General features: G+C 39.8%; 1 protein-coding gene across 1 annotated transcript in view; it reads right to left on the bottom strand.

Moving 5' to 3' along the window:
- Window positions 1-26,854, bottom strand: part of LOC127379627 (inactive ubiquitin carboxyl-terminal hydrolase 53) — a 32,133-nt gene extending 5,279 nt beyond the window's left edge. Inside the window, exons 1-14 of the mRNA XM_051429478.1 lie at window positions 26,408-26,854; window positions 17,557-18,264; window positions 16,441-16,533; window positions 16,112-16,246; window positions 14,665-14,775; window positions 13,584-13,666; window positions 13,268-13,352; window positions 12,954-13,100; window positions 11,180-11,329; window positions 8,628-8,796; window positions 7,260-7,406; window positions 5,602-5,742; window positions 2,760-3,549; window positions 1,796-1,857 (exon numbers count right to left, since the gene is read on the bottom strand). Of these exons, the coding sequence (XP_051285438.1) occupies window positions 1,796-1,857; window positions 2,760-3,549; window positions 5,602-5,742; window positions 7,260-7,406; window positions 8,628-8,796; window positions 11,180-11,329; window positions 12,954-13,100; window positions 13,268-13,352; window positions 13,584-13,666; window positions 14,665-14,775; window positions 16,112-16,246; window positions 16,441-16,533; window positions 17,557-17,700 (2,257 nt within the window). The 5' untranslated portion in view covers window positions 17,701-18,264; window positions 26,408-26,854. The remainder of the gene's footprint in view (window positions 1-1,795; window positions 1,858-2,759; window positions 3,550-5,601; window positions 5,743-7,259; window positions 7,407-8,627; window positions 8,797-11,179; window positions 11,330-12,953; window positions 13,101-13,267; window positions 13,353-13,583; window positions 13,667-14,664; window positions 14,776-16,111; window positions 16,247-16,440; window positions 16,534-17,556; window positions 18,265-26,407) is intronic.
- Between the last annotated feature and the right edge of the window lie 234 nt (window positions 26,855-27,088).

Raw genomic sequence — 27,088 nt, 5'->3', positions numbered from 1 at the left:
AGTAAACTCAAAGGCTTTATCAGAGATTTTTAGCCAGGTTTAGGATTAACAATTAATTATTCAGCATTTCAACACTAACTCATTCTTTTCAAATACAAAAATAAGTCATATCTCTTTAAAGGCACTAGGGGGCAAACAGCCTGAGAGAGTAAATAAAAGCAATAATGAGTGCATTTCACATTTAAAGAAAGTAACATTCTATACACCTTTGTACAATATGTATGTAGTTTATGGCATCAATTATAAACACATATTTTATCAAAATGCGCTTTAATAATAATAACTTAAGAGAAAATCCTTTAGAAAAATTTAAAAATATACATCAAAAAGGGATACTGCAACAGTGAATTATTAACAATGGGTGCCAAAGATGTGTTTGCCAGGGATTCCTTCGCATGAATCACTCTACATGTGTAGATGCTCACTAAACACCAGCATTCAACACTAAGCATTTTCTGATTCCGTTTCCCCAACTCACTGCACTTGTGTAAAAGCTATTTTTAACTCGGAATGAAACTAAAGATAGATACAACTGTAGCTGCTGTTTCTATGCTGTATTTCATAACTCTTTGAGACCTTGAAATAACTGCAGTGCTACAAAAATGGCATTTTCGTTCATGTTTGAATACCACCTTCTGACAGGCCCAGTCATGGCATTTTCTGCCCGGCTGGGCACAGCTGGGTGGCCCCTACAAGCTCACTCATCTCCCCCTCTTATTCAGGATTAACTCAGTGTGTTCCTGCTGAGGGAATTGGTCAGGCATGTTTCAAGATATTTGTTAATTTAGAAGATATTCTGTCTGTGAGGATACTGTGGATCACAAGCAAGCACGTGCTAGATAAAGAATGTGAAGGGTGTCCAGGCGACAAACCCCCTAGAGCTATTCATGTCATCTAACCTCCCTCCATCCTGTCTGGAAGATAAAAATAACCATTATTGCATGACATGACTCATATTTGAGGCGCATCACTTTTTACTTTTACAGATTTACTTTTTCTTTCATGGTATGTGCGTTCAAACCGATCCCCCCACACCCCCACCCTCAGATTTGTATCTCTATGGATCTAAAGTTGATGACATTATTCACTGTGGTTAACAAAGCCCTTGACATTCTTCTTTTTATGTAATTATGAGGAAGGACAGAAGACCACATACAAACAAGGATTTTACTTAGCGCTGAACCAATTTGATTTTTTTTTTTTTAAGAAGCCAGCTCTCTACCAGTTTTTTACTTGAGTTGATGTTTCCTTTAAACCATGTACATTTCTCTGTGTGCTGCATAACATAAACTTTACTCAGGAAAAAAGGTCAAGGCCAGTCAGTGAGGAACCAGCGCACACTTATTTCCATACAGTATCCCTTCAATCAGGCTGTGACCTTAACACCACTGATGGAACAATAAATCAAGGAAATTGCTTAGTACTATCTTAATGTTTCAGATCCTTACAACACACGGAAGTCTATTGGGCAGAGGAATTTTTTTAATGTCAAGGCCTCCAAGCCTTTGTAAAAGACTTTAAAGACTCATTTCCACAATGTAACACAAGGAAAATCTATATTATTTCTGGATTTATATATGTAAATAACAACAGAAGTAATAATACATTTTACATTTTCATATTTTTGTTTAAATCAGTGTTTAAATATAACAACTGTTAACAACTGCATATTTAAAATGCTAGGTCTCTGATGGTGTATGTTCACATTTCACCCTGAATATACAGAATAAGCAGACATCGCTACAACAAAGTTACTGGTGTGCAGAAATAAGAAATGTGTGAGAAATTTACTTACCAGTGGAAATATGCAATATGTCAGCCTTCAAATCATCACTTCTTCTCTGAGGGAAGTGATCCCTAAAATACAAAATAAATTCAATTATTCATGCATTGTGGACTGCCACAAGATATTCCAGAGCTTGATCTTTTACCAGCCGCTAAAGAGGACAAGGATGGGTCCGTGCTGTGAGCAAAAAATGAGAAATAAACCTTCATGACCTCAGCCTAAATATATATTTTATCATGAATGATTCAGTGGTGTAATCTGATACCAACTCGTGCATGTATAGATCTTGTGAAAACAACTAGAGGTTATATATATATATATATATATATATATATATATTTTATATTATTTGATTATGGTGATCTGTTTTTTCCCCTTTGTCGTTATTGATGTTTACAAAGTGGTTTCCTTTTTTAAGTATTTACCTAATAAATAATAAATTATGAATTTTATACATTTCCAGTGCCTTCAGGCCATAACCCAGTCACAGAACATCTTAACTATATGTTAAAGAATGAATAATCAAAGGAGCACTTTACCAAAATACTGTCAAGACATAGACTTGAATAATGCACTCGTGGTTGAGGAAGTCAGCTATCTGTGGGATCTCCCATCTGAGTACAGGAGGTGTCAGCTAGTTGGGATCATTATCTCCAAACAAGACCTGTACTACAAAGCCAACAAATGACAGCCCAGCATAATAAGGCTGGTGCATCTGCCTTGTGTGCATTTATGTTAAATGGGTCTTGCTATTCTTAGAACAGTTTGTTTGTAATGTTTAATCATTTAAAAATGCCAGCACTTTCAAGACTCACATCCTTAAATGAGGAAGGCCTGCGATGACAAAGCAGCGTTCTGACGCTGGCATCACCCAGCAGAAAGTGTGTAATAGCTACATCTGCATCATACAGTTTTTTTTTAAGATTTTGTGTATTTGACTGATAAAAACGTAACTCTTAATGGTTCATTTTACCTTGTCAGATGCAGCTCAGGTATGGGCCGCAGGTCCTTTGAAGAAAGGCTCTCTACCACAGGTGAGTCAAGATTTGCTGAGCCATTGCTGAGTCTGTCACTACTTTCATAACCAGATTCAGTTCGCTGGATCTTCCAGTTGTCATTCCGCACTTTTAGAGTTGTTGAGCCCTTCGACCTGTCCTTGTCACTGTAGCCGCCCCGGCTATCTGAGTCCAGCGAGCTTCGGCTGCCGCCTGTTTCGTGCCGTTGCTCATCCTCATAGATGGTCATTAGGCTCTTAGGTTTGCGTTCTTCTCTGCCTCCCCACGTAAAATCTCTGTCTCGCTCTCGGTCACGGGTGGGCGACTGACTACTGGTTCTTCTCCGGGGGCTGTGCTGCCTTCGCTCTTGACTCACCAAATTACCACCACTACTGCCACTTAACACACTGTCCACATTTAGCGCCTCACGCATGGGCTTCCAGGGGCGGCTGGACCTGCTGCGGCTGTTCCCTCCACTTCCAGGACGCTCTCGGGAGTCTTGGCTGCTGTCGGTGTCATATCCGTTGGACAGTTGGTCTAATCTCCGGCTGTGTTGACCACTACTGTTAGTGGGAATGCTGGGCAACACTTGGACCCTCGTGTGAGAGCGGGGGGGCTCATGGGAGGACCGTCCACCAAGGTGTGGCATTCGCTCAGTCCGAATGGGACCTTTTCCTTGGCTGCTGTACAGTCGGGTTTCCAGGGGTAGTTTGAAGCCATTCTCTGGAGGGGAGACGGAGCGAGAGTAGGTCCTGTCCTGACCTGGATCTGAATTTAAACAAAGAAAAGTTCATGAGAGTGGGGTGAAAAACATTCTGAATAGATGCTTCACATAATAATTCAAGAATGTAACACTTAACAGTATATCGACGTAAACTTTTGTTACCTCCAAGCTGCTAAAGCTCCAATCAAATATTAATGCATCAAAGGGAGCAATTAAATGTATTTTGTTTAAAGAGTGTACTATAAAAAGAGGAATATCAGTTTTTGTGCTTTTCTGATGTTTGGCATCAGGTACTTCCAAAAGACAGTGTTGTGAATAATGTTGCCAAGACCAAAAATATATTTTCACTGACAGCAAGACACAAAGCTGCGCTAAAGCACAGTGCAGGATGGGCAGAAAGTGAGGGAGGAGCATGGTGACAACAGGGTTACGGACATTTCTGTCTGAAGATGACAGGAAGGTGTAAATTATGGCCGACATGAGTGAATCTTATTATGTGGTGTGTAGACAGAGGGTAGCCAGCTCACGTACAGACACTCATGCAGATACTGATGATAAAAAAGCCCTTTGGTGTTGGTTGTATTTGTGTGTGTATACGGAGACATGTGGGCGTTTTCCAAATGCACAAGTGACACTTCTGCACACAGTACTGATGTGTGTCTACTATTCCAAGGACACTTCCAGCCATAATATCCACTTTCAAAATAACACATAACATAACACACCTTAATACTCTAGATAAAATCCAAATTATAATGCTATTTAATTTTGCATGGAAAATACAGTGTTATAGAAACAGAACAGAACAGAACAGAAAAATGCTCATAAAGTAATTTTTCCTACATGAAAGCAAGACTTGTATTGTGGGAGTCCTCATTTGAAATGGAAGGTTCATCTATCCGATGCATTTTCATAAATTAAAACCCACAGTAGTGTATTGAGAGGCTGCATGCTTTCAATTGAATCAGATCTGTCGTAACGTCACGTTTGAGGGTACACAAAGTGAATTTAATACTACATATAACTGTCAGTAAATAAGCCCACAAGAGATAGATCCCCTATTGCTTTGGATTTTGCTGACTGTGTGCCAGAGTTAAATCACTTGAACATTGCTCTCTACATTTTTGCTCCTATATATATATATATATATATATATATATATATATATATATATATATATATATATATATATATATGATACCGGTGTGTTTTAAAGAGTTTCAGCTTCCGGCTTGTCATCAGTACACAAAGCTGTGGATCATTTAGGAAGTCTACATCACTACAGTCAGTGATCATTTAGAAAAACCCTGGGGTTATCCCATAGTCCAATATGAGGAGCAAAGTTGCTTAAGCTTTTCTAGAGTGTTTTTTTAGAAGACTTTTTAGCAAAGTGCTAGCCTGGGCATGAGCCGGCGGTAAATTTTTACTACTTACATTAACTGTAGTGTCACCTCCAGCCTAGACATTCATCATGGCAATGGCACTAGCCTCCTTTTAGCCTACTGCATTCAATCATAATAGGACGTGAGCTTGCTGCTAACACAGGCTACTGCTGTTGACATGGTGGATTTGGGAGCATGTTACAATTCTTCATAATCCCTTCACTGACACTTAATTGAAAGCAGTGATGTACTAAAAGAGTATTAAAGGAGAGGACCAATCAGCCAACTGATTAGAATCGGAACACACACTCAATTTGTGAGGTAAAAGGAGGAAGGGACATGAGCAAATAGTGGCAAGAATACGAATTTTAATTTAATTTAGTTAAATTCACTGTCTAATTAAATTATATTATCATTATTTAGTTGGATATGCTTAGAACCAGTGTGTGTTTGTTTGTAAATGATCATGCAGACCAGAGAGAAGGGAACCAATGGCTCTGTATATGAAAGAATGGGATGAGGGCAGGCTCCAACAGACGTCAGCACTTAATCCCCTTCCTGACACATTGCTCCCGAACTGGCGTTTACATAAGGGCTGGGGAAGTGAAAGGCTAGCCTTTTGTATCTTGCCACTTCTCATGCGTTTGTTTTATGTGTTGCATTGCATGTGCAGTCCACATCTATACATCCACATACTATCTGTGTGCGACCAACCTCTGTGGCGTGACTCCTGCCTCCGTTGAGCACTCCTATCGGGCTCTCTTCTGGATGGATGCATCCCACGCACCTCTGCTGCTTTCTGGGCAACTTCTCGAGAAATGTCCCTCCTCTTGGGATCACTGGTGCTAATTTTCACTACAAAACAAAAGAGATGTCAGGTATTACTGTATGTAATTACTGCTGATTTTTTAGTTGTTTTGTTGAACTTCTGCTAAAATCAGGTGGGGGTTTCCACCACTGCAGACACCATTAAAAGTATATTTATCTCAGAGTACATATAGTTATATCTATTGTCACTACATCCTTTTCCTTGTCACAGTTTTCCAAATCTTAGTCCCCAGCACCCCCAAGGCACTGAGCAGTTGCTGAGAGTGTAGACGGAGGAGAACTTTAGAGCACATCATTGTGCTGGTGTATATGGTACATTTTTACACGAGGGGAAAGGCAGCTGGGCGGAAACATGGCCACGCAGAAGCTTCGCTTCCCCGTCTGGCAGATATTCACCTTGAAACGCGATGATTAGTCATGGCACTGGAAAACATGATCATACTGGGGTTCTGTTAGCTGTTTCAAAAGGAATCACTGCGAAGAGAGCATGAAAATAAAAAATAAAATACCATGTGTTTTTGAGACTCTTTTTGGGACTCCATATTCTCTTCAGCACCAAAAAAAAACCCTGCATGTGTAACAGTGCACCACACGATGGATCAGAGTTGCAATCTTGACTGTGCTGCTTTTGGAAGCTCTGAGCAACTACTGGCATTTTACTGTATTGACTGCAACTTTCCCTGCCCACACCACAGCTTAAGCAACAAGCTTTCAAGCGAGGGGAAACAATGACACAGATCTCAGTGACCTTCACAACTTTATACAGCAATGTAACAACAACAACAGGACATTCCATATAAGGAGTATGGTCTTGACCTGCTCCATTTGAAAAGTACCCTGAGATAACTTTGGTAATGATTTGGTGCTATGCAATTAAAACTTAATTGAACTTAATATTTAAAAAGTTGTATTTTCACTAGTTCTGTGTGCTCCTACAACATTTTGTTTCATTTTCTTTCTAAAAAAGTCACTCCTTCTCAATTTACACTCTTCTTTCTACTTGGACTTAATTATGTGCAGAATTGGCAGCTCTTTGTGACCTCTCTCCTCAACAAGGATCCCTAATCCCTTCTGTATTACTAACATGGACAGATATAGTTTTACAGCAAAGACATTTAATTATCTCTTCCTCTGCTTGCTATACCAGATCAGCGCTCGTCACCACTCTCTGTGGACAAAAATATTTACAAATTAAGCAATCCTTTAAGGCTAAAAACTACAACCAAGTGTAATTCATCTCTCCTCCCCTCTTTTTCTCTCCTGATTACTGCAAACCACTATTTTCACAAGTACATACTGTGTTTAAACCATAGTTTTGCTTAGACTGATGCTTGTTTGCAATGTTGGAACAATTTTCTTTAAAACATTCCTGAATTTGCAATGGAAGCAAATAAAAACATCTTACAAAACTTTTTTTTTTCCACTCCTAAAACACTTGATTAAATGACTTGATAGAATGAAAACTTTTGCAGTGTGCTCCACCATATCTTGGGTTATGAATCTCTCTTTGCATTCTAAACATTTTACCAGACTTCTTCTCTTACCTTGTCCCCGTCCTCCACTGGTCTGACCGCTGCCCCTGCTGAAGGTTGATGTAGGCTTCTGTTTGAAAGAGCCTTGACCCAACAGAGCGTTCAGATTCTCCTTGGTGAGGTCCAGCTTCTTAGGAGCTAAAACTGGAGACTCAATGCCTGCAGAGGAGACAAAAGGGAAACATGACATTTCAAGCTGCTGTGTGAAGGATTATCTTTTTCCAACAAAAACTGTTTATATGATGAAACATAAATTTGACATCAATAAATGCCCAGACTGCACCTGAAACTAAGAAACAGAAATTCAATGACAAAATCTACACAATGTTCTCCTTGGTTTTTTGTAGGATCATCCAGTTTGGTCCGGCGCCCTGTCAGCTCTGATGGGCAGTGACGGCTGCCACAGCTTGGACCTGGGGCACGGCCAGCATGGAGAGTTGGAGGAGGATCTTTAAAGGGGATAAAAACCTCCCCCAACCAAACAAATCCAGGGATATATAATCCAAACAGCAGAGATGTTCAGCTGTTGTCATCAACAAATTTTCATTACTGTCTGCAAAGGCAACTAATATGATCTGGGATTTTACACATCCTATAAAGAGTCGTGTTTTGTTTGCTGATGTTTCTCAGAATTTGATATCCATTAAAAAGTGGTTTGTAAATAAAGGGAATTTTTATTTACAATTAATTAAATGTGTGCTAGAGGAGAACAAAACACCAGCATTCCAATAATATTACTTTACGTAAAATAGAAATAATAAAACATGTTTTTTCAAACTTTCATCTACATTTGTTGTTAGTCAAACACTTAACTCCAGCTTGGTGTACAGAGGCAAATCAGTCAAAAGAAGATAAATAAGTCACACTTTAATTCAAACTTCAGACTATAAATTTGCATGTCAATGTTGAAACACCAGAAACATTCAGCTAAACTCTGGCTCACAGTTGCTCTTATTCCCTCCACATCCTGCACTATTCATATGACCACAGAAACTAAAAGAGGCACGCCTCAGCTTCATATTAATAGGTATTTTCCGTATATGACATTATAATCAAAAAGGTCACTTAGGATGGGATTATGGTTAGTGAATGCTAAGAAAAATAAATAACAGCACTAATAACCAGAATAAATGCATCTCACAGGAACTGTATCCTGTCATTTCCATAAAATGACACAACATACACTGCAATTTAGTACAATATAACTATGTTGCCAACTGATCATCTACAGTGATTTTTTTTAAAAGATCATCATGATGACCTCTGAGCTATTCTTTGTTAGGGTCCTTATTCCAGTAAAAATCGGCACCGTCAAAATATTAAACACAAATACAGAACCAAGACAGATTTTTAAAAGATTTATATTTAATCTAACCCTACCTTGCACTTCTCCATTGACAGGGGTCTTATAGTGAGACTGGCTGCTGTTTTGTTTTGAGGTATCATCTGCGGTGATAGCACTCCCGTCGGGGTTGGAGTAAAAGAGGAGGAGAGGCTGGAAGTGACCTTTGATACATTTGCTGACCACATCTTTCCACCTGGAGCCGATCTACAGCACAAGACAAAGAAAAGCTGGTCAATGCATGTGTACACACAGACTTAACTACATTAGACAGAGGAATCCTGCACCTTTATGTGCGATAAAAAGAATTTAAAATTAAAATTTACAGCATTCTTTTGTGTGAAAATAATCCATCATATATATGTTTTCTTAGGGATCAATCAATTTGAAGAGATTGAAGAGGGGTTTAGAATGTTGGATTTTCTTAATGGGACCATGGTCCAATTCAATTTAGAAAAGCTGACAGATTGTGCACATAACAGGATAATTTGTTTTTCTTGTGACCCCATCTGTTCTCATTTTACAAAGAGGTATCAAAAAAGTTTTGTTGTACAACTGTGATCTGATATAAAGCATTTTAACTTATTACAAACTGAACAGTTTCCGCTAATACCCAGTTTTAGTGGCATCACCATAAGGTCACAACCTGAGTCAATCATAACCAAACAGTAAATAATCTGGCAACTTTAAAACCTTACCTTTACTGTGCATAGGATAATTTGTGAATTAATAAAACACACCGCGGCCAAATCACACAATCACATTAGCTAAGCTTTGTAAGGTGCGTGTCTCGCCACAAAGGCATCATGAAGGCAGGCTGCAGGCTAACAGATGCTTGTGTGCTCCTTAATTAAGCAAATGACGGTGGAAGAGGGGGGAGGAGAAGGTAGGGGGAGAGAGAGAGATAGAGAAAGATGAGGTAGAGAAGAACTAATTCACAGCAAAACAAAGGAGGCAACAGAAGGAATGTTGCAGACGTGGATATAAAATAAAAAAGTCTCAGTCTCTTACTCCTGGCATGCTGAAGGGAACCATGAAGTTGTCTTTGTCTATTTTATTGACTACTTAAATTAAATGTAGCCTCTGAGCAATGACATTACGTACCATTTAATACTGATGCATTCATTTAAAATGATAAACAAATTCCTGCGTCAGATGTCATACATTTTCACCTGCCACACAGAACACAGAATTCTCAATGGCCATGGGACAGGTAAGATTTAGAATGTTGTCACTGTTAGCAAGTAACTGTATTTTATCTGTATTTCATCAACCTCACGAAACCTCAGAAACGCTGGCAAATTTTGAGCCAGGTATGGACTTGGCAGGCACTGCTGAGCACTGTAGCTCCTCCATCTCGGTCGGGGGGTGGGGTTGTGGGGCTGCACACACAGCACAAGCTGCTGATGGATTGACACAGAGCCAGCCAGCCGCTGCACCACAGTCCCCGAGAAATTGTGAGGATGTGAGACAAAAGCCACGCTCACGTGTGCACACCATGAAAATAAATCCAATATTTAGAGAAAAAGGAAAAGGATGGTTGAAAGGATTCACAGCCTACATACAGACAAGCCTGCAAAAAACAGACACACACACACACACAAAAAAACCCTCTCTCTCTCTCTCACACACACACACACACACACACACACACAAACACACAGCATACACACAGAATACACACAGAATACACACAGAATACACACAGAATACACACAGCATACACACCTGCACACTGCAACTCAGCACTCTCACTGACCCATCAACTTTAACCAGTGAAGGGATCCGCAAAATAATCTTTACTTGTTAAGCTCCGCTTCACTACTGCAGTACTTTATGACGACAGAGTTGGGGAACTGCAGTAGAAATGAGGGTGGGGGTTAGCTGACTCTTCAGTGCCATAAAGGCTCATCAGCCCAGAGGCTCATGAAGGGCAATCGATGTGGCCCTTATCAGGCGATAAAGAGACTTGGTGATGGAGACAGGACGCTGAACATCGCTACTTTTTGCGGCTGCTCGCAAAAATAAATAAATAAATAAATAAATAAATAAAAAATAAAAATGTTTTGTCAACTCATAATAGGACAATTTCATGAACATAGATTTCCAAATCTTACACTGTAGTCTATCTGAACAACACTAAGCTGATGCCCAAACTGTGAAAAGTTTAAAACAAAACAAGTAAATATCTTCTGGAAACCTTACACAAAAAGTTCTCACTTCTTTTGCTACAAGATGCATTGTAACAAATTGTATAAAATCTTTAATTCACTGGAGCCATAGACTCCGACAGCTTTTCATGCGTCTGTTGTCTAAGTTATCATAATCTTTGTGTTACTTTGTACACGTTATCAGTTGTTTTCATGATTAAATACTTATAAGTCTGTAAAATATCAGAAAATAGAAAAATGTCCATAACAATTTCCCAAACCATGAGGTGATGTCTTCAAATTGCTTGTATTGTCTGACACATAGTCTAAAACCCCCCAAAAACTTTTGGAACCTGTCATTGTTTGTCCCTTTCAACCTTTTCTATCAACTCTTTGACTTACTTGACAAATGATTTCAGAAGTAGTGCACACTTTCTCACCTCTTTCACTGTGGCATCATCAAAGAAGACCCATTTGGAAGACTTGGTGTGGAAGGCGAAGGCACAATAGTGGCGGCTGGAGTAGCAGATCATCCCCACGAGCTGCAGCTCTCCTTTTTTGGCATGCTCATCTGTCACCCTGTAGAAGAGCTGAGCACACACACACACACACACACACACACACACACACACACACACACACACACACACACACACACACACACACACACACACACACACACACACACACACACACACACACACACACACACACAAATATACCAATTACTCATCGACATCAACGCTGCAGTAAGTGGGCTGGCAAGTGAGTGATGTTGATAGCTGGTGGAATCAGTTACTCCATCTGTTATAGATTAAGGTCTGAGGCAATGAACTGGCATTGATTTGACAATCAGTACGAATAAGGGCTGGTTTAAATCAGAGCCGTCATAGCAGCACTTGATAGACTAATACTACAGTGGTCCACAGTATTCTTATTGATTGTCTGGATACTAATATACAGTGGTATTTTCTAATTTTATCTCTCTCATAAATAATGTGAAAATATCAGCAAGAACAAAGAATGAATTGAAACATATGTTAGTGCACATATGGAGAAAGTGTTGGTGAGACAGTCACTTGTTTCTCCTTGCCATGTTTCCTGCACAGCCAGTTCTCTGTTTTCCTCTCACTCTTTCAAACAATAGATTTCAAAGCAAACGATGGGGGTGGAGGGCTCCCTTTAACACCCAATAAAGTCACATGAAACGCTCCCTAATGAATCAAGGCTTTTGTGGCACAGTAGTAGGGGGGGTCTGACAAATTCTTCTGATGGTATGCTTTGGAAACACACAAGAGGGAGCTGTCAAATAAACGGTTTGAATACTTCAATAAAGAAGTTATGTAATGTGTGGAGCGTATGAGCACTGCCCTGATCTGAACTGCACTGATTGATTTTTTTTTTCCTTGTGAAGCTCATCCACCACAGTGGACAGATGTGTGCAGGAATACTTAGGAAGTCATGTTTTACATACTTATTTCATGTTAACACTGCCGACAACCTAACCATATACATGTGTGAAGATGTGATTTTATGGACAGAAAAGGAGAAACGTATGCCCACATTTCTGCATACTTACGATCAAGAATGTGTGAATATAAACACTGCAACAAAAGCAGTCTTGAACACATGTTTTTTCCTCTCTGTCTCAGTGACGTCTATGCAGCCCACATGTTCCCTCAGACAGGCATGCACACACGCGCTCAGGAAACACAGAGATCAGGGGAGGGGCTTTTTGACAAGCTGACCAAGGCCAGCAGGGGCTTTTTGATCAGTAGCGCAGGCCAACTGGGCATTGGGCGTTGACTACTTACGCAATGGCACCGACTTACAGAGAAATAAATCCCCACTTTATTTCCCACATATGTTCGATTGCACCAAAAATAAACTGCCGCTAAAACCGTGACAAAAAAAAAAGGAAATGGCAGCTGTGTGAATTAACAAATTCCAAAGAGATACTGACAAACTGAACCATGTCTGGAGAGTTGTTTTATACCCTGTTAGAATCACTTCACCTGAAAAGTTAGCTTCATACATTTTGTCTTAAAAGATTATACTTTTTTAACTGAGATTTTCTTTTCATAAAAAGATCCTGTCCCTCTCTGTCAGTTTTCATGTTTGGATTCCACACAAACAGGTGACAGAATATTAATGGAGAATTACAAAAAAAAAGGAACTACAAAGTGTAAAATGTACATAAAATGTTGGACTCACTGCAGAAAGACTGAGATGAGGCCCCAGCGATCGGATGACATCCTCTGTGAGATCTGACTGGTCAGAGTCCCAGACGAAGCCTATGGTAACAATCTCTGGGGAGTTCATGAGGACTCGTCTGATCCTAATCCTCTGGCCACAGTTGCTCTGGAAAAGAAAGACACGAGGAAAGACCACAGTTTTACCCAAAAGCAAGCAAAAGTCAGTAAAGATTAATATCAAAATATTTGAGAATGACTACATTCCAAAACACATTGTTCTTTCAGGGACCGTGAAAAAAATGCTTCTTAAAACACTTTGCATCGACCACTTACTGGACAGTTACGAAGGTCTCCTATTGTACTTGCTGCTTGTAACAGTTCCCCAAATGACTCGTCTCTGTGCTGAAGCGTCTGTTGACTGAGAAAAGAAGAGACGCATTGTCAGCAAGAAAGAACAAGCGAACAAGAGGAAAGGAGACAGACAGAGACAAATAAAGATTAAGGTATGTGGAGAGAGAAGAAAAAACTGTTGTACGAAATGTCAGCTAAAAAGTTAAGTTGTGACAAATGTGCAGAAAGAGACATGAAAAGCAAAAACAGAGTGGAGTAGGACAGATGACAATGAGGGAAAGCAAAGAAACTGCCTTACCAGAGGGCGGTGGTGGAGACATAATGCACTAGCTCGGTAAACGGCAGTGGGTCGGAGGATGCCCCACAGCTACGGCACACAGACTGCAGAGGGGGAGAGAGTTGGACACCAAGAGAGTGAAAAACACACGAATAAAGTTACTAAAAAAAAAGATACACACGTGTGATTTCAGTGTGCATATCTGCTGTCAAGGACTAATTATCAAGTCAGCATGACATTTTCCAAAAGAGGGAGATCAAAAATAGTCACAATAAATAAATGAAAAAAACTCCATAATTTGTTATGACATGCTTGTGTTACAGCTTTTCTTGTAATAAGTTTTAAACTGTGGGCTCTGTAGTATCCCTTTAAGTCTCCAACTCAAGTGATTGACATGATCAGACATCCAATTTAATTTTTGAAGTTATCAATCTCCCTCTGACCAAGGCAATCCTCATTTAAGGCCTTGATAATATTTGCTGGATTGGGTGCCCTGAAGTTGAGGTGAAATCCACTGACTGTGCCCCTAAGGGATTTAGTCCAAAGGCGTATTATCTGTTTGATTCCGAGATAGAACTGGTTTGGGACAGGGACAGGGACAGGGAGAGTCAGTGATTGGCATCACAGCCACAGGGCAGGGTGGTGTGTGTGTGTGTGTGTGTGTGTGTGTGTGTGTGTGTGTGTGTGTGTGTGTGTGTGTGTGTTGTTGTGCTGGAATTTATGTGTACACCATCTGTGATTTATCTGGTACTGCTGCTGCTGCACTGTGGAATCTGACCAGAAACACCCTCCTTATTCCGCTGGGGCGACCCAGTATCAAAACATGACGGATTGGATTTCTACTGTCTCAGACAGTGATTCATGTACCTGTCTGTGTGTGTGTGCGCTGCTTAATCCTAACATTGGCTAGTGTGTTTTGGCTGTCCACATATTACTGAAGAGGCTGTACAAACAAAGACTGAATGAAGTGAAACATCTAAAGAAAAGAATTACTTGTTTTTAATATCACCATTTTCACAGATTGGTGGAGCAGCAACAACAAAAACACTGTCTTCAGCAAATCAACCTCATATTTCTTCTGCTTTCTAACCCCCCTACTGACCTGCTCATAAAGTGACATAGCAAACTTCTGATGCGTGATGCAAGACTTTGAAGTGCAGGCATCTGTCTCTTCCGGCACAATGTGCAGGTGGATCCTCTCCAGTATGTTCTCCTGCGCAACAACATGACATCTATCAGGTGTGGGACAAAATATTTTAAATTCTGTTGTTCTGTTATGTTGTAAAGCCACAAGCTATTTATTTTTTAAGCCAATACAGACAAGAGGACCACACTGCAATACCTTTCCAAAGCAACAGTTCAGTTTTAAGAATCACGTTGTAAATCCTGACAGCAGAAACAACATTTAAAGAGCAAGCTATTCTCCATTTTAGCTCCCACCTGTTTCTATGGAGTTCTTGTGAGTTGGTAAAATATTAACGCTGCAAGGTAGGCCTGCAAAGGTTGCAGGCACAACTTCACAGCCTGTTAATCTGACACTGGCTAACTCCTCACATAAATTCTGTACCGGCACACTGCTGCCAATGTATTACATGGGGAATGCTCAAGGGCAAAGATCTGTGTGGGATTAAGAATTAAGATTGTCTATAAAAGATAACAAAGTTGGCACGTAAACTTCAGTGTTAAGATGTAAAAAGTCATTGTTGAGATTTTGTATGGGGGGATTTGGCAGATAAAGAAAGAAACAAAGAACTAAAGTTGCTTTCTCAACCTCTAACTTCATTATGTGGTAGGATGGTGAGTAGTTTCCTATTTCAGAAGAAGCAAAGTGAATAGATGTTCACACTTGTGCAACCAGTGTTCACATTTAGTACAGCCCTCCACTCCTGTTTCCGTTTATCATTGCAGGGTAATTGGACTTCCTAAGTGGAAGAATAATGATTGAGGGAGGGAAAAAAATCAGGATACATCTGTGCTGTTTGGGTCTACAGTAATTAAGCAGAGGTGACCAAAATCGTGAGACTAAAATAAACTAATTAAGCTAAAACAAAACATGGTTGAAAAATGAAGGATAGAAAATGCTGCAGGATCTGTTTTATATTTGACAGCTTGAGTCAAAATAAAAACTGAAACAAAAATACACGAAAATTACACTGCAGTTAGGGAAAAACACAAGTTCTGGCCAAACAATGCTTTGTTGAGCAAAACAGAGCTGAAGAAATGGAACTAATATGTAAAAACGATGAAGGACGCATGAAATCGACTTTAAAAAAAGGCACAGAAAAGCTGCGACATAATATGGTAACACAAAACAGAGAGGTTCAAACACAACTACGCCGCTTATATAACCTGTCATGATGATATTTAGCGGCAATGTGGCAGGGGTTGATGAGAGGGACAGAAGCTCTTTCAGTGACCTCGCCGAACAGTTTGTTGCAGTGCATTACCCCGAACTGTGTGGCAGGGTTAACACACAAACATACACACATCCCTCTCTCCATACGCTAGTCTCCCTCCCTCAGGATAGTCGGGTTGCCACAGGAACTTACAAAGCACTCTGCGGCATCGTCCATGAAGCCCAGCTGGAAGCGCTGCTCGTCCTTAAAGGTCTCTGCCAAGGCGTGACGCAGGTTGTCAGAGGGCAGGGCACGCTCCCGACTGTGCTGGAACTGGGAGAAAATACCCTGAAGAGGAGAGCAAGAACTTGATTGCATGCTGACTATGGAACATTTTGTTTATTTAAAAGCATTTGTGTCACCCTCGCTGCTCAATACGCAGTGTGGATAAGTGAGCTGAGCAGTTGCCACATTTGTAATGACAAACAGTAACTAGAAAATAATGTTCGCTCCCGTTAAATATGTTTGTGATTGTATTCTACCTTTAATGCACAAAAGATGCATGATTCTCCCAGACAGAAGTGTCCAGGTAGCTGCCTCAAGCTGCGTCTGAAGATGTCCAGCTGCCAAAGTACCTACACAAGGAAAAGAGGGGGAGGTTGCCTTGATTGAGACTATGACCAATACAATGACCTTGACATTTGGGCCTTTCTTAATTATAGCCCAAAACAACGACGCAAACATAAGAACAGGTGCTTGTTTGTTTTGTTTTTTTTAAGTGCGAAGTACACTTGACACCCTTGGTGGGTCTTTTGTTGCGTATGGCATTCAGACATTAGGACAGAGCCTCCAAGGTCATGAGGATGAGGACAGGCGAGAAGAGCCAGTCCCTTACAGAAACAAAGCCGAAGGTAACGATCATCTTCAACCATCTCATTGGTTGTCTCATCCTCTGAGTCACAGTCTCCCGAGAGTGACCTCACTGTGGGGCTGACTGCAATAATGAACCAACTAGCCACCAGGCCAGTATCCCAAAAGTCAAAAGCAACCTTCAAGTACATTAATAGAGTGCTGAGAATCTCTCACAAATTTAGACAGTGACTAAGCTTTTAAATTTCTACATAAATGGTCACATTTTAAGAGGGTAGAACATGGTGTACAGCTCCAGGAGGAGCACAGCAACAAGTGAATAAACAAGCAATAAGAATAAGAGGAAAGTAAAGAACACTTTAAAATACGTTATCCAATGAAAATATAATGCAACAAATACTTCTTGTGCAATTTACAATTTTCAAGTTCTTCAGAGCCATTCAACCTCTGAATTAATTTTAATAACTATGGTGATCTGTAAAGTTCAAGCACTTTACTATACAATACCTGTAGAACTAATAACATTCATATCATCCTTTACTGTAATTTGTATTAGCACTAATTAGCAAATGTTTGCATAGTAACATCTTATCCTAAGCCAAAGAAGAAGCCAAACAGAGACAGGAAAGGCGGGGAGAATTTGGGGGACAACATGCAGCAAAGGGTCCCTCATACATGGTGTGCACACTCCACCAGGCAAGGCACAAGGGCACCACTGTCTTGTTACTTTTTGATAAGAAACTGAGTTTTTGTCTGAAGATATTACTCAGTTTTATAGCCAGTCCTACCTGTACCGCACTGTTGAGGAAGCAGCTGTTTTGGCCCGGCTCGTTCAGCAGTCCTTTGGTGGGGGCCAGAGACAGCATGCTCCCCGGCTGGTACGACTTCCCCAGATTGCCCCCCGGCTTCCTGAAGAACTTCACCCATGCCATTGGATAGTGGGGTCTGCCTTAAGACAGGTGGGATAGTCAGACGACGGCAGGGGAGGGAGGTTGGTGCTGGGATCAAATCCCTCTGCCCCTGGCGGAGTGACTCCCAAACACAGTCTGGGGCTAAGTTATTCCACGAGCTGCAGCAGCTGCCCCGCTACACATGGGCTTCTAGTCCATCTCTGCACCTCATGTAGAAGGTCCTTTTACTTTGTCTGCTAATTAAAATAAAAGGGTTTTCCCCCCCAAAAAATAAAAAAAAATTGAAGTCAATACAAAAAAATTACAATCCAAGTCTTTGATTTGGGAAGCCTTTGATGATCAGCGGTCTGATACTTGTGATAAGATGCGTTTTGACTTCGAGGGAACATGCCTCGGTCATCTAGTAGTCTTGATGGTTCTGCTCAAAGCTTCACAGGAGCTTCAGAAAGGCTCATGGACCCCTGCAAGCAAATGCTGCCACATGGTCCTGATGCTACTGAAGATATTCAGCTGCAGTCAACCGTCCTTCACAGAGGCTCGTCTACAGTAAAGTTTTATCCAGGCTGGACAGCAAACACGGCTGGGCTGCGTTAGAGAAAGAGAGAATGAGATTACCCGAGATTAAATGAGATTTTAAATGACATTATGTATCTTGTTAGTGGTCACTACTTTTTCTAGCATGTAAGCACTATTGTTTTCTAGTATGTTTAGTTTCTGCTTTCACTGGGCAACATTTTTATAGTAATTTTATAAAACAATACAGTGATTCTTGAATAACAGGGAGACTAACGCTACAGCTAACTCTACAGTCTTCTTGCACTCATTTCTAGGTTAGCTGATAAACTTTTTAGACATGTCAACAAAGCTTATACATTAACTTTTATAAACAGCCTTTGCACTGGAGGTGTGTCAATCTAAAGCTGGCCCCAGGTACAGTTGCACAATAACATTCAGACGGATTCAATTTCAGTTTCCGGGTGATAGATGACAACAGCAAAGAGACATTTAAAAAGAATAAAGAAACTGTTGACCTAGAGCAGAGCATTTATGTAGACTATAATTGAGCTCATATCCTTTTTGTAATTGTACAGTAAAAACATAACATGTGAATGTAAATCCAATCAAAAAGTATATAATATAATCAACAATAAAGAAAAATACTTCAGAAGTAACATGGGCCAAAAGTTAAGTTTTAAAAGCAGCTGACCAACAATTAGAAACAGAAAGATCTGCATTTTAATAAAATAATAAATAATATATAATATAGAGAAAATAAGAAAATATGTAACCAGAAAATGTTCAGCATTTTTGCTTGATACCTGAAAACCTATTGATTATCATAATTAACATTGATTTCTTCTGTCAAACACCCAACTGCCCTATAGTATTTACTATACTTTACTGCTGTATCCCTTTTGTAAAATAACACAGCTTGGCTCTACACTGACACGTTATCATGCGTTTTAAAAAGATCTAAGTTTGCAGCTTTAGATCCAGCTGAGAGCTCAAACTGAAGGTCAACAATCTGTGGCTTGAGATTTGAACATGCCAAAATAAAATAAAAATACAGCTTCAAGTTTCTTTTGTGTTCCATTTTGTCAGTTTTCCTGGCATCGTCATTCTTTTCTAAACTCAACTACAAAAGAGAACTGGCCTGACCTATTTTTTAACACGAGAAGAGCAGTGCAGGACATTATAACAAACCACTGAAGATGCAGTTCAATTTACGAAACTTGCAGCCCATGCAGCTTAAACAAGGTAGTGAGAAAGACCAACACAATGTGCAGTGAATGTGCAGCGCTGAACAGACTACTTTGTGAGGTTTGATGGATGAATATGTTTGTGCTGAGTGAGGCAGTGGAAGCTGTGTCTAGGTTATTATAATAGTGAATACCCCAAGAGGTATATAAAGTCACGGCCTTTAAGTTTTACTATGTTTATTGTGATTTTTATGATATTCTTTCGTGTCATTCTACATGATATCAAATCTTATCCTGTAACTTTATGGGGAAAAAAGTTGTGGCAAAACAGATGTACTTCCAGCACTGAAAAAGCACAAAGAAGCCACAATGAGCAAAAATTCCTTGCGTGATACATGGTGATTCATCCTCTTTTAGTCTCCAACACCTAAAAAAAATAACCTCAAAGAATAAACCTCAAACATTTTGTTATTCAGGGTGAGGACAAAAAAAATACTGCCCTACTTTGTGCAAACAATGAAACTTCCCTCTTGTGACAGTCTCCAGAACCACATTAAGTTTCAGCCAAAACAAGTTGGACAACATTTGCATCCTGGTATTTCAGGAATCCTCAATGGATGGTGATGTTGTTAATGGCACAACCTGAAGTTTAGTATTTACATGTAGCATTTACAGTCACCTACACATGATTCAACTAAACATGCTAAAGCGTCTCTGCCTCTGCACTTTGCAACTGGACTCCATAGCAACAGCATTCCAAAGCAATCACTTAAGCTCACCGTTGCTTAAGAGCTGCTGTTTTCGGATTAGTTTCAGGGCTGGAGGGCCGAGTGGAAAACTGTACGCTGCACCTATACAGCCCACCTTTACCAATGACAACACATGCCCTGACATGCTGCTACTATCTGTACGTATCACGATAAGCTGTCTCCGGACTACATAATGTTTCTTTAATCTATTATTGTTATAGTCTCATAACATTTTCCTTTATTGTTATTATTGCAAGTGTGTTACCACCAGCAGCTCAATCACTAAATCACAATTTAACACTTCTCACAGTTAAGGAAGAGGACCTATTTTTAAAAAGAACGTGCAACATAATCGTGTAGCGTCTCTTCCATATCAATTTGCCAGCAAGCAAATACAATACCACACATCCACATGTCCACATTATTCAACGTCAATTTGACGGCATGCAGAATGAACGCCATGTTTTGTATTGCTTGTTTGTATGACATTGCTGACAACGGCGAGAGTAGATATGGCTCTGCCTTTCTGGTCCAAGGAATTTTATTGCATTATGGTGGTCCACTTGAAAAACTGCCAGCCTCACTTATGTTAACCTTATCTTTTAGTCCGAGCAAAATTGGCACTTGCTGACTACAATTCAATGACATCATTTTGAAATATTATGCTCTCTTGCTTAAGGGCAAAGGGCATCAAATAATAGTACACTTACTTTAAACATTTTTGCCCTTACTTAACAAGAACCTACATTACTTTCACTGTCATTTCATTTTCTTTTGGGCTATTTTGAAGCCATTGCTGAGAAGAAATCCACTCCAAAAAGGAAAAAAAAAACATTCTAGGATTACCAGATAAAGCATGACATTTCTCATCTGACAACATCATGTCACAGGGACCATGTAGTGTTTCCACTACAGGACATTTTTAGACAGGGACTGGCTGAGTTACAATCCAGAGAGGTTAAAGTGGCACATATTGTATCTAACCTGTGAGCAGGAGAGAGTGATGAGTTAGTGAGGAAGATGTTCATTGTCTGCACAGACGTGTAGACGTGAAAACTGCTGTATTGTATAATAAAGAACCTATTTCCTCCCAAAAAAATGTAAAACAGATCCCACATAATTGACTTCAACCGAGTGCAGCCATGTAAAATATCTGCCTCCTTGTTTATAAAACTAGGTGGAGGGAATGACTCAACTGGCTGGTCACAATATTGTCCAGAAGCCAGGTTTACGTCATTGCTCAATGTAAGCAAAGACGGCTGTTGACACCCTTCCGTTTCAAGTCTTACAGGTTAGGTTTTCTTAAAGCCGATTTTCCCTTCTTCAGGTTAATCCTTACAAGTTTGTCCATATTTAAGTTATCTTCTTTTTATGTAAGCCTCTGGGTTTATATCACGAGGTAACCAAAATGAGCTCATGTTGATATGATCAGTCCTTTGTTCAACACGGGTCTCTGTAGGCCTGCCTCACAAAGCATGTAACTTACTTAAGCTCTCTTTGGGCTATTTGGCTTTAATAAACTTAATAACATTGGTGATCCTGGATAACACAAACACATGGCTCGGAGGATCCTGGAGCTGAAAGCACATGAAAGCAATGGGCTTCAAGCACATGCAACACTGACAGATCAAGAGCAGTGTGTATGTGACATGAGATAAGATAAAAACATTGATCCCTGTAGGGAAATTAGGTCACGACTGCAGCGAAAAGTAATATTCAGTGAGGTAACCGAGACAAAATCGAAGCACACCACCTCAACACAGAAAAGCACCACTTGGAATAGCAAAAAAAAAAAAGGACAAGTAACAAAAGCAACACGAAGCAAAGTGTGTGAAAATATTATAAATATTATATATATCCCTTAATTTGCAGTTGCCATTTTATGTGTTAGGTATCCTCGAGTGAAGAAGTGTAACAACTATAATGAATATATATATATATATATATATATATATATATATACACACTTTATATATATACACTTTTAGCTGCAATATTATTTCTGCTGTTGGTCTTGTTGAAAACTATACTCAATTAAGGTGTATGTGGAAAAAAAGGTTTGTGTGAGGAACTAATTGTGAAGTGTGTAGATATTCTTTCTTTTATTAAATGAGATAGATACAATGGGAATAATTAATAAAATCTATTTAGTCTATAGAACAATGACTGTATCTATTCACAGAGACATCTTACAGTGTGTTCTCTGGGGCTGCAGTGACGGAACTGGAGAGCAACAGGCTGCAAGTGTATATTTTATTTATTACCGATACCGCTAAAAACTAAAAATCTACCCGCGACTCATTGGAAGCAATATTTTTAACCAGAGGGAAAGGAGGTTGTACTGCAAACATCTGTTATATTTCCGATATATCAAACGGCATTCTCTCTGTGAATGCATTATTTCTGTTCATAGTGTGAATAATTGGTGATTATATATTGTATTTTTTTTTAATATATGTTTAATTTAATCTGTAAGTCTGAACAAAAATAAATGCTCCTGGCAGGTTCGGTCTGTGGATTTATTTACTACAACAGTGGACTCGGTCTGAAGTAAACCCATGTAAGGACCTAAATGCTGGGGTAAAATACACCAATTCTACTTCATTAGACTGACAGACTTTGTATCTTTAACATTTTTCAACAAATGCAACAACATAAGGCACACAGAGAAAAAGTAAATGAAAATCTTAACTTTCTTATAATTATACTAATTTATAATTCAACTTCATAACAATTGAATGTCTCTCATTGATGACAGAAGCTTTTACTGTAATAGCCCTATGTACTTGAGTGCAAATCATTTCTAACCATTATCAAAAAGGGTGTCAAGAGAACTACAACACTGATGGATATAATTGTAACTATTTACAGGTAAAAAAACAAAACCAACATCACTCTCCATGCATTATGGAAGCCTTGCCATAAAAATGCAGTATACATCCGAGTAGAAGCCAAACAAAAGAAGTGATTTCACTTTTTCTCTCAGGAGCAGCAGTACAGGAAGTCCAGTCTTCCTTTATAAACAAAGGCTTGCTCAGACTTGTCAAGCAAGTCCAGGATTGACTCTTTTTTTCCTCCTCATCATAGGGAAAATGCTACGCTTAGCATCTTGGAGCAATCAGCCAAAGAGTGTGTTGTGCATCAGCACCTTTGACAAGCCTGAAGGGAGTCAGTAAGATACAGGCATGTTTGGTGTGAAGGTACAAGGAGCTGGATGCTATAATTTATCTATTAGTGATATGTTGACGGATAGCCTCATTAAAAATGATTCAATTGATCTCCTTTGTATGGTAATGCAAAGAGCCGCTAATGAATAAATCTGTGGTAAATTGAGTCACACTAATTCAATGTCTGTAAGATGTGAAAATAGAAAACACACCGTGGGAACAGCACAAAGAGAGAATGTATATAAAGAGCCTTTTGTTGGGACAACTTAGCTTACAGGTTCACTTTCAAGTCAACACTTCTCTCTACATCATAGCTCTTTCAAAACACCCAAATCACATACAGTTCCTCATGGGTTAGACACCGCCTTAAAATTAATTTTTAATCCACCTTTTCCTTGATAAAACACTGCGTGCCCCACAGCACAGAACAACTTTCGGTCTCTGTACTGCTTCTCTGACTCCAGGAGTTGAATCAAGGTACCTTTTTCTCAATGCAGATCAATACATCTTTCCATCAAGCTGGTGCATTATCCATTACCTGCATGACAACTGAGAGTTCCCTCCCGTTACTCCTCACCTCTGACGCGCTTTTTTCCTCAAATTTTACTCCAAATTAATTTTGTTGTGTTTTATGCACCATCATACCTTATATTAAACAAGACATATGTAAGTAATCCAATTTTACCTTCAGAAAAATAACTTCAGCGCTCAGTTGAGTCATACATGTAAAATCTAATTCCAACTTTTTCCTCACCTACACTTGAGTAGCCCACACAGACACTTATAAAACAAACCACAAATGAACTTGCATTTATGACCGACTGATACAAGAGTACTCAAGGCACACTATTTTATTTTAAATAACTTTTTAAATAAAACAAATTTTTCAAGCATGTAATCTTTCTATCTTTAATGTAAGACGCATTGGCCATAACTGGAAACTGAAAAGATTGGAAGAAAAAAACAAAAAGTACACTAATGAATGGATTAAAAAATGCTGAGCAAGGTAGCAGATTGCATTGTGTTTGTTGTTATCAACTGCATTTTCTAAGGTTGCACAATTCCTCTTCCCAGATGCACCTGTGTTAATTTCACTTACATGTCGAGTTATCCCTGACATGAATTTAAAATGATTCTCTGGGACACGGTGACAATTAACCAGTGGATAGTTACGGACATTTTCCATGTCTTGAGTGTCTCTATTTAAGATGCAGTCATGAACATTTCTCAGAAGTCTGACTCATGGTAAATGTTGCAATGGATGAACAGTTTTAAATCAAGAAGACTCCTACTCAGAATTGTACTTCCACTTTATCTGTTCAAGTGGGGACCTAAATGTCTCACATTAGGACATAAACATTTTTCTCATTGGCTTTCCACAACTCTTCTGTCAGCCTGTATATTTTAATTAAGAGTTTGGGCTGGGCAAACACAGAAAAGTCCGAAAATACACAACGGCTGAGCACAAGCGGCCACCGCATGTACGAGAAGAAGCAATAAAAACGTGACCCTGCATGCTAAAAGCCTAATGTAACAGTGAAACTTAACTGGAAAATTCCCTATGGACTGCAGACATGGTTTAAGCCTTGGGGCAACAATGCAGTGGTCGTTTCCTGTGTGGGCTTCCTGCTCAAAGGCTTACCGCTTTCCAGCACACGGTCACTGCGTTCTACCCTGTGAAACTGAACAGGTCACCCACACCACGCTGAGTCACCCATTATTCTTTACGGCGTCCAAGAGAGGAAAAGGGAGAACAAAAGCACATGTTCCAGGATCCCATACTGAATAGAATCTGATTGAAATATAACTTCCTCCTCTGCACTCTTATGATTGCTTCCTTAATGTCCCAAAATTTGACAGCAGCTTGCCAAGAAATATTAAGTGTGATGACCTTTTTTTCTCATCTTCAGCTTTATATATATATATATATATATATATATATATATATATATATATACACACACACATACACATACATACACACACACGTACATTTGTTCCAGTTAAAACAAAATGTAAAGTGGCAAACCCCTTGGTCAGGATTTTAAAATCACATGCCAGGATATTTATCAAAAGCAGATCAGCACATTAAGAACACAACACCTCATAAAAAGTACACCTCTTCCAAGTACTCTTGCTCGACATGCCTGGAAACAAAAAGGAGGCAGATGGCTTACTCTCAAAACTGGTTCTTCAGCATGCCTCCATATTTAAATCACCATCCAGCTCCTGAAGGAAATGTTTCACAACCGTCAACATAAAGGATGAGTGTGCATGATGTGTACAGGGCTGGTGATCTCACTGCTTCATCATCACTGTGCCTTATGGGACTGAGGGTCTGCAGGGTCTTATCACAGGAATGAATGGATCAAAAGTGGGTGAACCCGGTTCACAGGGTGCACAGAATGGAGGTCTGTAAATGAGCTCCTATAAACTCCTGGATGTTTTGTCCAAATATATATATATATACTTTTTTTTTTTAAGAGTGCGCAAAAAAATTAGGCAATATGAAACCTGTTATGGACTCCGAAACATAACAGAAGACTTGCTGGCTCGCTTGGACTGTGCTTGTTTATCCTGAGGTGACACAACACTATAAAAGATAGAGGGAAACTGATATACGTTATAAAATTATCTGAAAAGCATGTTTATGGTCGGGTAAACAGACATTTTAATAGACTATGGACAAACTGTGTTGAAATAAAACATTAATACGAGAGGAATAGTCATTTAAGCCTCATTTTTGTTACGCTAGCGACATGTTTAAATATTTAATGAAAAACCGACACATATATTGGCTAGCTGTCAACAGCAATGCGACCCCAGACGACTTTAAAACGACAATAACAACAATAACTATTAACTTAATAAACTGTCAAAATAAAAGATAAAATAAGTCTTCTGGTGTTGTAAACATTTTGTAACTTGAAAAGTGTGCTAACTAAAGCTACACGACCGAGTAGAGACAGCTAACGCAGGCCTACCTGGTTTCCGACTTACCTGAGTTCCAGGTAAAGCTACATTTCCGCCCCACGTACTGCTGCAAAAACAGAGAAACCTAGGCAAAGTTTGAACAACTACTTGTGTCAAACTCACACAAAGAGCCACTCACCTAAGGGAGAAAAATAAACCAAAAGGTGCGGCAATATCCTCCAGTGAGAGAGTAGTGAAGTATTTTGGTCGAGTTTCGGGTGAAGCAGTAAGAGTCGCTGGTTAAAATCTACTTCAAGGCAGAGGCGGACGCTGGAAACTCAAACACTAAAAAAACTAAGTGTTGTCTTCACGCCGCTGAAACTTCACTCTCTCTCTCTGGCTTTCGTCCGGCTTCTTTTTCTCTCTCTTTCGGAAATCCCACTTCGGACACAGCAGCCAGTCTCTGTCCACTTGCGATATATTCCGTGTTAGTAGTAGGGGCGTGCGGTTCTGCAGCAGGTCGCGGATGCGCGGCGGTAGTGAGCACTAGCCGCTCGCTCGACTTCGGCACCTGAAATACTGGATTAGAGATGTTTTCAGAGCCGAGATGTCAAACCCCGCCTCTTCAACTGTGTATTTACTGCAGTCTGCCATGCTACTGTACACCACTGCCACAGCTACAGCGCGCGCACGCACACACATACACATACACACACACACACACACACACACACACACACTCCCAACATTTGCACAGCGCCAACTCTGCTGGCAGGGCTCGATAATGTTGCTCCATGGTGCAGGGGGTTTGCAGTTTGTAGCCCACCACAATGCGTAGTGTTTGCCTACAACTCTCCTACGGCAAAACTGCATCGCGCAC

This window comes from Dicentrarchus labrax, unplaced genomic scaffold (genome assembly GCF_905237075.1).
Source record: "Dicentrarchus labrax unplaced genomic scaffold, dlabrax2021, whole genome shotgun sequence".
Classification (NCBI taxonomy): domain Eukaryota; kingdom Metazoa; phylum Chordata; class Actinopteri; family Moronidae; genus Dicentrarchus; species Dicentrarchus labrax.
The sequence above is the reverse complement of the archived record's forward strand: the minus strand, read 5'-3'. Positions and strand labels throughout refer to the sequence as shown.